This window comes from Silene latifolia, unplaced genomic scaffold (assembly GCF_048544455.1).
Source record: "Silene latifolia isolate original U9 population unplaced genomic scaffold, ASM4854445v1 scaffold_79, whole genome shotgun sequence".
NCBI lineage: Eukaryota > Viridiplantae > Streptophyta > Magnoliopsida > Caryophyllales > Caryophyllaceae > Silene > Silene latifolia.
The window spans coordinates 3,573,670-3,584,723 of record NW_027413701.1 but is presented as its reverse complement, the minus strand read 5'-3'; the positions used below and the strand labels follow the sequence as shown (position 1 = coordinate 3,584,723).

Here is an 11,054-nt window from a genome sequence, read left to right as displayed (position 1 = left end):
CAAAACTATGAAAACAAATCTTATCACACCCCCTATCCACATGTTATTAGGATTGCCTCATTATAAATCATTCATCCTACACATCATTATTCATCACATATAAACTATTTCCTTTTTCCACCACATCATTCGTCATTCTCACATACTTTTCCAACTATTCCAATCAACATGGTAAACCAAGTATCATCCAACATGCTTTCAACCAACAAAATACAAAATCACCCTTATACATGCCACACATCACCATATTGTTACACAATTCACAAAATAAACACATAGCGATCCCGACTCATATCCCATGGTGACCGGTTCAAAATCGTAGGGCGAGTTCGCGACTTTAGGACGTCTCCCAAGCCTTTGCATTAGCTCCTACAACCTTTACCCCGGGTTCATTTTAATTGACTCCCTAGATTCATTAGATTCATTGGTTACAGGTTTCAGGATCGTCGCTCTGATACCATTTGTAACACCCCCATACTCCAAGTGCCTTACCAGGACCACTCAGGTATAAGGATGCCACCATCTCGGTTACCCGAGGCATGATAATCATAAGACAATGAAGAAACATACTTTATTAAATAAGTTTAAGTGATTACATTACAAAACCAACTGTAAGCAAAATACAACTGTTCTCAAACTATAAACCAACCGAAAGGAACTGTCCTAACAAACACAAATGAAGACTAAAGACTCGATATGTGATGACTCCATCCCAAACTAGATCCCACGCGTATCCAAGATATACCGCTAAGCAACTCGCTCACCACCCCCCGAATGGATCACCACGCTTTTAAAACATTTAAACGGTCGAACTAATCACACAATTAATATACATGTCACAATAAGATAAGCGAGACGACTTAATCATCACACATACACAACCAACCAACTCCAATCATCTCAATCACCGATCCCACTGGACCAGCCCCGCCAGATGGGGGACCGCAGGCCGTACCCACCAAATCCCCGCTCCACATAGTGAGCGATAACCCCGTCCATTAATGTGCACATCCCTTCCATGGCGGGTTCCACGAAGGGCGAACTAGGGCGTGAAGCCACTCCCGCAAGTGACTCCACTCAGCCGAGAACGCATCTCGAGAACCATAGGCAACCAATCACAATCACAAAATCAACAATCGTCTGCGAATCTATCAACAGCGTGTACAATCACAATCACAATCAAAGCCGTCACAATACAATCACTATATCAAACAATCAATCTTAACACATCAACAATCATCCCATTATGGGACTAATACTGAGTAGGAAATCCTACGTGGAAAGCAACACAATCATCAGACGATCTAGCAGCTGTCTCAAAACCTCTCCTTTACAAATCCTTCTCCTATCACATAATCACATAATCACAATCTAACCATAACAAATCATAAAAACCCCCAATCCCAAAATTAGGGTTTAACCAAATCAAAGGAAAGACAATAAAAAGCGTACATAGATCTTACCCTCGACGCAAGGAACTCAACGGTATAAACAACGACAAGAACTGACCGTCTGAACTCCGGGAATTGCTAAGAATGCGATTAAGAAGATGAACTTGTTTGCTTTCTCTCTTAAACAGAAATTTAGGTTTTGGAAAAGTGATTTGGAAACAATGACGGAAGTGTTTTATACTTTAATCGCATTATTAACAAAACCCGACAAAACAGCCCCGAAATGGCTACTCGATCGAGTAGCTAAGGTACTCGATCGAGTGCCCCCTTACTCGATCGAGTACCCTAGTTACTCGATCGAGTACCCAACAGGTCATAAACTATTTTATATCGCAAAACTCCCTTACTCGACAGAGTAAGGCCTACTCGATAGAGTACCCCAAGACTCATAAATACGGAGTATTACATAGGGTGGCGAGTGCGGCCGGCTGGTGTGGTGGTGGTCGGAGGCGGCAGTGCGTGTGGGTGTGGGTGTGGGTGTGGCAGATTTGGTGATGTCGGGTTGAAGGGGAGAGGGAAAGAGAGAGTAGGGTGAAAGATAGAGTTCAAGGGTAGAGTCGTCTTTTTTTTAAAAAAACGTCGACGATTCGTTATAAAACGTCGACGACGTTTTGCAACCCGGTATTATAACCCTTCTCATTCCATATTGTCCGTTCATATGCACAGGGATGGCAGTAATAATGCATGCATCGGAATTATAACGGACCGTAATTATGCATGCATCTAGTAATATTTAATTTAATTTTATTTTTATTTTTTAAAAACAAACAACAACGGTTATTGACAAACAACCTGGTGTCTTTAGTTATAAGAACGGTTTTTTATATTACAACCGTTGTTATAACTTTCCCACCAAAATTGAGTCACACTTTCCACAACGGGTTTTTATACTTAAAACCGTTGTTAATAGTTTTAACAACGGGTTCCTTAAGAAAACCAACCGTTGTTCAAACCTTTTACAACGGACGCTTTAACAACGTCCGCTTTTTTATATAACAACGGTTTTTAACCGTTGTTATAGCCTGCATCAGTAGTAGTGATAGAGTTGAGTAGGGTGGTCTCAATTTTGGTCGGTTTTAGGCGTGTTGCTAATATGCTATCGAGTTATTTCTAGTACGATCGAGTGCTCACTTACCCTTAGATTAGTGAGAAAAAAATTCTTATCCACAAAATTAGACTAAAAAGGCACGCTGAAAAATTAGTTATTATATGATAGTTAATGACTTGGGCCCTGTTTGGTAATCAGCAGATTGATATTAGCAGAAGTAGATTGGTCAAGCAGATTATAAATGACAGATTGGATTAACAAGTTTGACTAGTATATTTCAATAAGTAGATTTAGTAGAAGTGTTTGGTAATTAGCAGGTTTTGGTTAATAGATTGTTGTATTTATGTGTAGATTGTTGACGGATTCATATTTCACAATCTACTAATGTGAATATGCTGGGTAGAGCAGCATATTGAAAAACAGTAGATTGAGCTCCAATCTACTCTTTCAATATGTCATTTACCAAACACTCAAAATAGTAGATTGGTGAGTCAAACATGCCAAAAGCCTTGAATATGCTGAAAATTTCCCAATCCGCCATTTACCAAACACCCCCTTGATGTTTTAGTTTGTGATGGACATTACTTGTATTATTAATAAGTATGATTTTACATTATTTACTTAAGTTCATTTGGATCATTTTAGTTATTTCGTATCATATCACTTCCAACTCAAATCAACGAGTACTTGTCTAACAAAGGCCGAGACGAGGTATGTTCAAATTACTAGTCAAACAAAACACCGGTAAGTCCAGTAATCAAAATTCAAGTCAAATTTGATCCAGATCAACAATTGGTTCTTATAGATTGAATATTATTCACAAATTCGTGTTAAAGACAAATACATATTCGTCTTAAGTTTAAAATAAATTATCGAGTCTTTTCACAATCCCAAAGGTGATTTGTTTTTGGATAGAATAAAATATCTTAGTAGTCCCCTTTACTATTACAGTATACTAGTTTTAAACCCGTGCAAAATTGCACGGGTATGTATTTGGGCCAGTATTAATGTTTTTGGATGTATATTTGTTTTTGCATTTCTAAAAACAACATATTTTAAAGTTTTTCGACTGTTAACTTATTGTGTTGTTATTATTAAAAAAATATTTATTACAACAATTGTGAATTATTTATTAAAAAAAAAATTTTAAAAAAATTATTACAAAATTTTTAATCACTTGTAAATTAAATTAAAATTTATTTGTTTTTTAGAGTAAAAAAAATTAAAATTTGCTTTAAATGCTAGTTGAAGACTAAATTAACTCGGTTGCCTATCATTGTCACCTACCATTTTCTTTTGTCTTGTCTGCTGATAGTTAAGTTGCCGAGTTTTATATTCCAAGTAAATACTTCGTCATGATTGATTTTTTAAACAAATTTTGTTTTACCATGTAGTTTTAAAAAATTATGTTGTTATGTTGTTGCTGCATGGTACAATAATATTAACCAAAATACATGAATATTTTATACTCCAAGTAAATACTCCGTCAAGAATTATTTTTTAAACAAAAATTATTGTACCATGTAGTTTTAAAAAATTATGTATGTAATTCATTTGCGTTTTATGTTCTATCCCGTATATAAATGTAATTCCTTCTCGTAATTATGTAATTTTATTATAATTTAATTTTGTTTTAAAAATTATGTAATTCAATTTCATTTACTCCCATTTGTAATTCATTCTGCGTATATGTTATTAATTTTATTTACACGGAATGTATAAAATTATTTCATAATATTAATTCATAGAATTTTTTCATAATATTATTTCATAGAATTTGTTGCAAGACGGAATTTATCGCACGTGTGAAAAGATGGAAATCTGAAGAAATAAATATATTGCACACTAACGGGTCCCACCATAACATGAATTTCCAGAAGAAGAAAAAAAAAGGTTGCATTAATGACGTGGTGCGCTGAGAATTGAGTATTGTCTTTTGTATTAATATAGATAAGATTATACAATCTACAACAATACAACTAATATAAGTGATAATGCAATTCAGCCTTCCACTTTTGCTTAACTTAAGTACTAGAAAAGTAGAAAATCTAAGCTTCCCTGCTCTTTAGTGGACTCTATTTATTTAAAAAAAAAAAACCCTTAAAGTTCGGAAGTATACTTTCCTAGATATTGCATTACTCATTTCCCCCAACAATAAACAACACAACACAACACAACACAACACTCCGTCCACACTCCTCATCACCCCTTTTCCTCCTTCACAAAGTCAAGTCCGTCAACCCTTAATAAAAACAACCACCGAAATGCTCCTCGACACGCCTACCGCGTTCTCCGACGACCACAGCAACAACAGCAGCACCCTCTCCACCGCTACAACCACCATCACCACCGACCTCACCACCACACCTGATACCTCCGCCCTCCGTCGTCTCTCTGATAACCTCTCCACCCTCTTCACCACCACCACCGCCACACCCGATTTCTCCTTCTCATCCTCTTACGCTGACGCCTCTGTCTCATGTTCTCGTTCCAACCGAACCCTCCCTCTCCACCGCTGTATCCTCGCCGCCCGCTCTCCTTTCTTTAAATCGCTTTTCGCGACGAAAAGCAAAGAGCGAGAGACGGCTAAGCCTAAGCCGAAGAGTAGAATTGTTAAGCTTGAAGTAAAGGAGTTGTGTAAAGAGTATGAGGTTGGGTTTGATTCGGTTGTGTCGGTTTTAGCGTATTTGTATTCGGGTCAAGTTATGGCTTTGCCCAAAGGTGGTTGTGTTTGTGTTGATGATCATTGTTCTCATCTCGCTTGTCGTCCTGCTGTTGATTTTCTTGTTGAGGTTTTGTACTTGTCGCATACCTTTCAGATTGCCGAACTCGTTGCTCTTTATCAGGTACTTTAATTATAATTATTACTTTTATTTTAGTTACTCCCTCCGTCTCAATTATTTATTCACCTTCGATAAAAATAGAATAAAATAGTAACCAAATCGATGGGATATAGGAATTATTAATTGTCCCCTTTATCATTTTGGGACGAATTAAGGGAAAGTAATGAATTACCGACTTTATCTGTTGAGTTAATAATCTATTGGATGTTGACACTTTTTACTTACTAAATTTAGAAAGGGGGTAATAATGTTGGAGTGCTATTTTTGTTTGATTCTTCTGACAAGTTTAGAGGTAGTTATGTTGATCAATTGATTTCTTGTTGGTTAGTGGAATGTGCTTAGTGTGTATTTAAGTACTGAAATGTTTTTTTTACTATTGTTTCTTCAATTGAATTGTTGGTTAGTAAAATGAGCTCGAGTTAAAAACTTGAGTTTCCGTAATATTTGAGCAATAGTGGTTTCGAGTTGAATGGTGGAAATTTTCGACTTGTCGAGAGAATGAGTTGTTGAATAGTTATTTTGAACATTTGACTCGTTGGCAAGTGAAATCAGCTCAATGTGAAAGTTGAGATCTTCGTCATTTTCAGTGTGAATGAATTGTGAGAAGTGGCTTTGTTTGATTGAGTAGCTGGCTACTGATACGGAAATGAAGTTAAAAGATGGGAATTTTGTCAAAGTGTATGTGAACCATGACAACTGACAATTGATCAGACTTGATACCTCCGTACGTAGTGGTGGTAAAAGAAATTGAATGCGAGGTCATACAAACAATTACCCGAACTTCAGTACGTATGATTTTTGATATTGAAGCAGTACAGATTTGAAGGATTTTTTTCTCGTTGTCTTCCATGTGTTGCGTTGGATGGGTCCGTCATTCATATGTTTGTACTCACTTTTTAAGTGTTTTAAGGCAGAAGGAGCATTAAGGTAGGCACCTGCTTCGTTCTTCTGAAACATAAAGTTGGAGAAAATAGATTATAATGCCTCTTCTTTTTTTTTGGCTTTTTTCTTTTTTTTTTTTGAAGTGACGCTATCAGTTAGATTTTTTCTGTGCCTCTTGTCATCCTGCTTTCCCTTCACCGCTTTCTTACTGATGAAGAAATTACGGAGTATCGTTTTAAGATAAATCTCAAGCTGAATTTGAGAAGGGAATTACCTTATCCTTGAAAAAAAATCAAGTATTGATATCCTACTTACATCTTTACATGAAACTTTGTATGTTTGTTAGAAGCTAAGGCAGTATTTGTTTGCTCAGTATTCAAGATCCTACTAATAGCGGAATTATACTGTGAGGTGGTTTAGTTATACTTGCTTGTAGTTGTTTTAGAAGGCTTTTTGTGATGCTTACAAATTTCATGGCATTGATGATGAGGTTATACTTTTCTCCAATTTGTCTGTTCTTGAAACACTTGATTGACTATTATTTGGCCATTACAATACTAGAATACTAATTCCTGAAGACCGAGCTAGAGTTTTGCCGTTCATTTTGGCTTTAATTTAATAAGTGGATAGTTTAGGCTATCCTTAAGACAGTTTTCTGACATTTGTATGTGTTTGCAGAGGCAATTGTTGGAGATTCTTGACAAGGTTGCATTAGATGATCTCTTGGTAGTGACATCTGTTGCTGATATTTGCGGAAATGCTTGTGAAAAATTGCTTGGAAGGTGTATTAACATAATTGTGAGGCCAGAAGTTGATGTAACTACACTTGAGAAATCCTTGCCGCACCATATTGTGAAACAAATAATTGATGCCCGCAAGGAGTTTGGTTTGACTGGGCCCGATTATGTGGAGGGCCCGAATAAGCATGTGAAGAGAATACACAGAGCTCTTGAATCAGATGATGTTGAATTATTGAGAATGTTACTAAAGGAGGGTCATACTACTCTAGATGACGCGTTTGCTCTTCACTTTGCTGTGGCGCATTGTGATGCCAAGACCATTACAGAGCTTCTTGAACTTGGCCTTGCCGATGTTAATCTCAGAAATCAAAGAGGATACACTGTACTACATATTGCAGCAATGAGGAAAGACCCTAAGATAATTGTGGCTCTATTAACCAAGGGAGCTTATCCTACGGAGCTCACATTAGATGGTCGAAAAGCACTACAGATAGCCAAGAGACTGACAAAAACTGCAGATTTCTTTAAAACTATAGAAGAAGGCAAAGATTCGCCGACAGATCAGATGTGCATTGAGATTTTGGAGCAAGCTGAAAGAAGAGACCCGTTGCCGGGGGACGGTTCTCTTTTTCTCGCCGAGGCCGGAGACGATTTACGAATGAAGCTATTATATCTTGAAAACAGAGGTTAGTTACGTTTGAAATCAATTCATCTTGCATTTTGTTGGTAGTGTCGTAGCTACCAAAGAAACTACCTCCGAGGCCTAAAGTGTGCCTTTTGTATGCAATTTTCTTTTTCTGCTAGTTCTATTATTATGCCTTTCTTTTACCCCGTTATATCTAGCCTTTATTTCGTTGCTCTCTTTAAAATCAAATCTGTAACTGGCCTCCTGCTAGCTTCTGAGTGCTGGTGCTGTTAGTTCTCACTTCTCTTTGGATATTTTTGGTGTCAAATGAGCCACAAGAGCATTACGAGATATAGGGGTGGGAGGATTCCACCATACCTCCATCTTAACCACTAGGCTAAGACATCTTCGGTGAATATTCCATATTAGTAAGCATTACTTTTTAGGTGTATTTTTTTAGCATCTTTGCCCTTCTCATAGGTGAGTGACATCTAATGGCGTAGCAAACATGTCATAAATGTGAGTCTATGCTCTTCTTTTTTATCTGCCTAATTTGATAAAACCTTTTGCCATTTATATCTAGTTACAGATATTTTGTTTACCTAATTTTAGGTGGTTTCGATTATTGCTTCAATTCTTACACTGTTCCTCCTAAACATTACACAAAAGATCATGTGTAAAAAGGTCCCCGATTAACTTAATAGAGAAAAAGAAAAAGAAAAGATGGATGTGGTGCCTCAATGTTGAGGCTTCTTCATGTGTTTGGGTAGGATTTTTGTGTTGGAAAATTCACATGGGGACTATGGGGCTATAAGGTTGCCAAACTCCTTCAACATTAATAAGCAGTGACGGAGCCAGGATTTACGGTTAGAGGGGGCGGAAAATTACAGCGGGGGTTAACGAGTAATGATATAAGGGAAACTCTAAACAATTTCAAAAATTTAACTAAAATTTTCGAACTTTTCATTTTTCAGCGGGCGCAAGCACCTCTGCTCTGCTAGCGCCCCTCGCTCCACCACTGTTAATAGGCTAATAACTTTACGATCAGTTATTAGTACCGTTGTCATTTTATCACAAAATAGGAAAAATAAGGGTTATTCTTTGAAAGACATCAAAGGATCTAAAAATTATGAAGGGGGTTGAAATACTGATTGCTCAACCAATCTCTATGTTGAACCTTGATTTGAATTTATTTTTTCTACTAATCGCTATTCACATTTCCTGTCACTTATGTTGGTGTTTCCACCTCCTAATTTATATGTCGACGATGCTTCATATTTGTTTGAGCTATTACTAGCATTATAGCACATTTAATTCTTTATTTATCTGGCAGTTGCACTTGCGAAATTACTTTTTCCAATGGAAGCAAAAGTCGCAATGGATATTGCTCAAGTAGATGGGACTTCGGAATTTACATTGTCGAAAAACATAGCTGAAGCACGAAAGAATTCAGTGGATTTGAATGAAGCTGCATTTATATTAAAGGAGGAGCATATGCATCGAATGAAAGCCCTTTCTAAAACTGGTAAGCAAGAGTGTTAACTTTTTTTGTTGTCAATTTCTTCACACTTCTCGTTTATTTTGCCGTGTCTTGCTTGCACTAGTTTGATAATTGCATGTTTTGTGGACCTATATATTAAATAATGTTCCACAAAGTTGCTTTTCTTGTTCTTATTCTTGAATATCTTCGTTTGCATTTTATTTTGCTATCTAAACACGACCATTTCACTTCTCGAGATGATAATGATGTAAACCTTTAGGGTCCGTTTGGATACAATTTTAGGAGGGAAGGGGAGGGGAGGGGGAGTGAGGGGAGGTGAAGGGAGGGGAGAGAAGGGGAGGGCAAATGGGATGTGGGTGTTTGGATAACAAAAATTATGAAGGGAAATGGAAGGGGAGGAAGGAGGGAGATGAAAAATGGATGGAGGATTGAAGGATGCTAGTGGTATAATTAGAGTCCAAATAATGTTTTCTTTCCAAATCTTGCCACTATTGGAAAGATTATAGTTTGTTCTATAAGAGGGAAAATAAGTCCTCTCATTTCTCTCCCCTTTTATTTCCTTTCTCCCATATTTTTTATCCAAACAAAGTAAATTAAATCCCTCCCTTTCCCTCCCCTCCCCTTCTCTCCAATTCCTTCAATCCAAACGGACCCTTAGTCATTATGTTATCGGAAACTCTTTTATCTTTTTGGTGAACTGGCTGTATGTACCTAGCAAATTGGTCACCGAGTTTGGTTTGGGGAGTGGTCTGTTTAGGGTGAACTGTTAAAGGTTCATTTTGGGTTCAAGTCGGGTTATTATTGAATCAATTGTTATGCATCTAGGTAGATAAACTTGCATTTTAGTCATTTACGAGGCGTTTCAACTTTCAAGTTGGGTTACTTTCGGATTGGTCCAATTTCAATTTGGGTCCACTTCATGTTGCTCTTTTAGAATCGGGTTTATTTTGTGAGGCTGTGTTGTATGCATCGCATTATTTAGCATTCCACGCAGCACACAACTGCAGTCGGATTATAAATTTTTACCTTAATAACTACGCTTACAGTTGAGCTTGGAAAGCGCTACTTCCCACGGTGTTCTGATGTACTTAATAAGATTATGGACGCTGAAGATTTATCACAACTTGCGTACCTGAGTAATGATACTCCAGAGGAACGAATAAGGAAAAAAAGAAGATACGATGAACTCCAAGATGCTTTGACGAAGGCATTTACAGAGGATAAAGAAGAGTTCGACCGTTCCACATTATCCTCTTCATCGTCATCAACACCCATGGGAAAGGGTCATGGTAGGTTCAATTTCAAAAGGCAACATTGCTAAAATCGCCATCTTGCGACGACTCACTTTGTATAATCTCTCTTTCTATATATAAATCCCCCTTTTTGTACCATAATTTTTTTGACCAAATCACACATCCGAATTCAACGCTATAGCCAGTGCCGAAGATTTACAGCATTGTGCTTATGGTTGGAGTAAGTGACTCTAACCATGGTAGTTTTTTTTTTTTTTTTTTTTTTTTTTTTTTTTTTTTTTTTTTTTTTCGGTTTAACGTGTAATTTATCGTAGAAAAATGTGCTTATAAGATTATGAAAAATGGAAATATTATGTATTCATTTTAGAGTTTTTTTGTCAAATAAATACTACCTAAAGTTTTTAATTTTGCGAGAAACTACCTAAATTTTCTTGACTTTTGTCGGACACTACCAAATTGAAAAATCCGATTAAATTAGACAAAATTTTAAATCGAAAACATTATTTTTGGCATTGAACATACATTATTTACTATACTTACCACCGCCAATTGTTTTGATTAGCTACTAACACATTTGTTTCAATTTTGACTAGTTTGGCCGAGATTGTGGCTAATTTGGACAAAATTATGATTAATTCGATTGACATTTTGACTTATTTGTCGAAATTTTAGTTAATTTGGAAAAAAATTGTCAAATTTGCTCATTAATTT

At 36.6% G+C, this 11,054-nt stretch overlaps 1 protein-coding gene across 1 annotated transcript; it reads left to right on the top strand.

Annotated features, from left to right (window-relative positions):
- Positions 1–4,619: 4,619 nt before the first annotated feature.
- LOC141640450 (BTB/POZ domain and ankyrin repeat-containing protein NPR1-like) lies at positions 4,620–10,739 on the top strand. Its single transcript, XM_074449254.1, has 4 exons — positions 4,620–5,345; positions 6,903–7,650; positions 8,923–9,114; positions 10,137–10,739. The coding sequence occupies exons 1-4, from the start codon at positions 4,764–4,766 to the stop codon at positions 10,409–10,411; spliced, it is 1,797 nt and encodes a 598-aa protein (XP_074305355.1). The 5' UTR covers positions 4,620–4,763; the 3' UTR covers positions 10,412–10,739.
- The last annotated feature ends 315 nt before the right edge of the window (positions 10,740–11,054 follow it).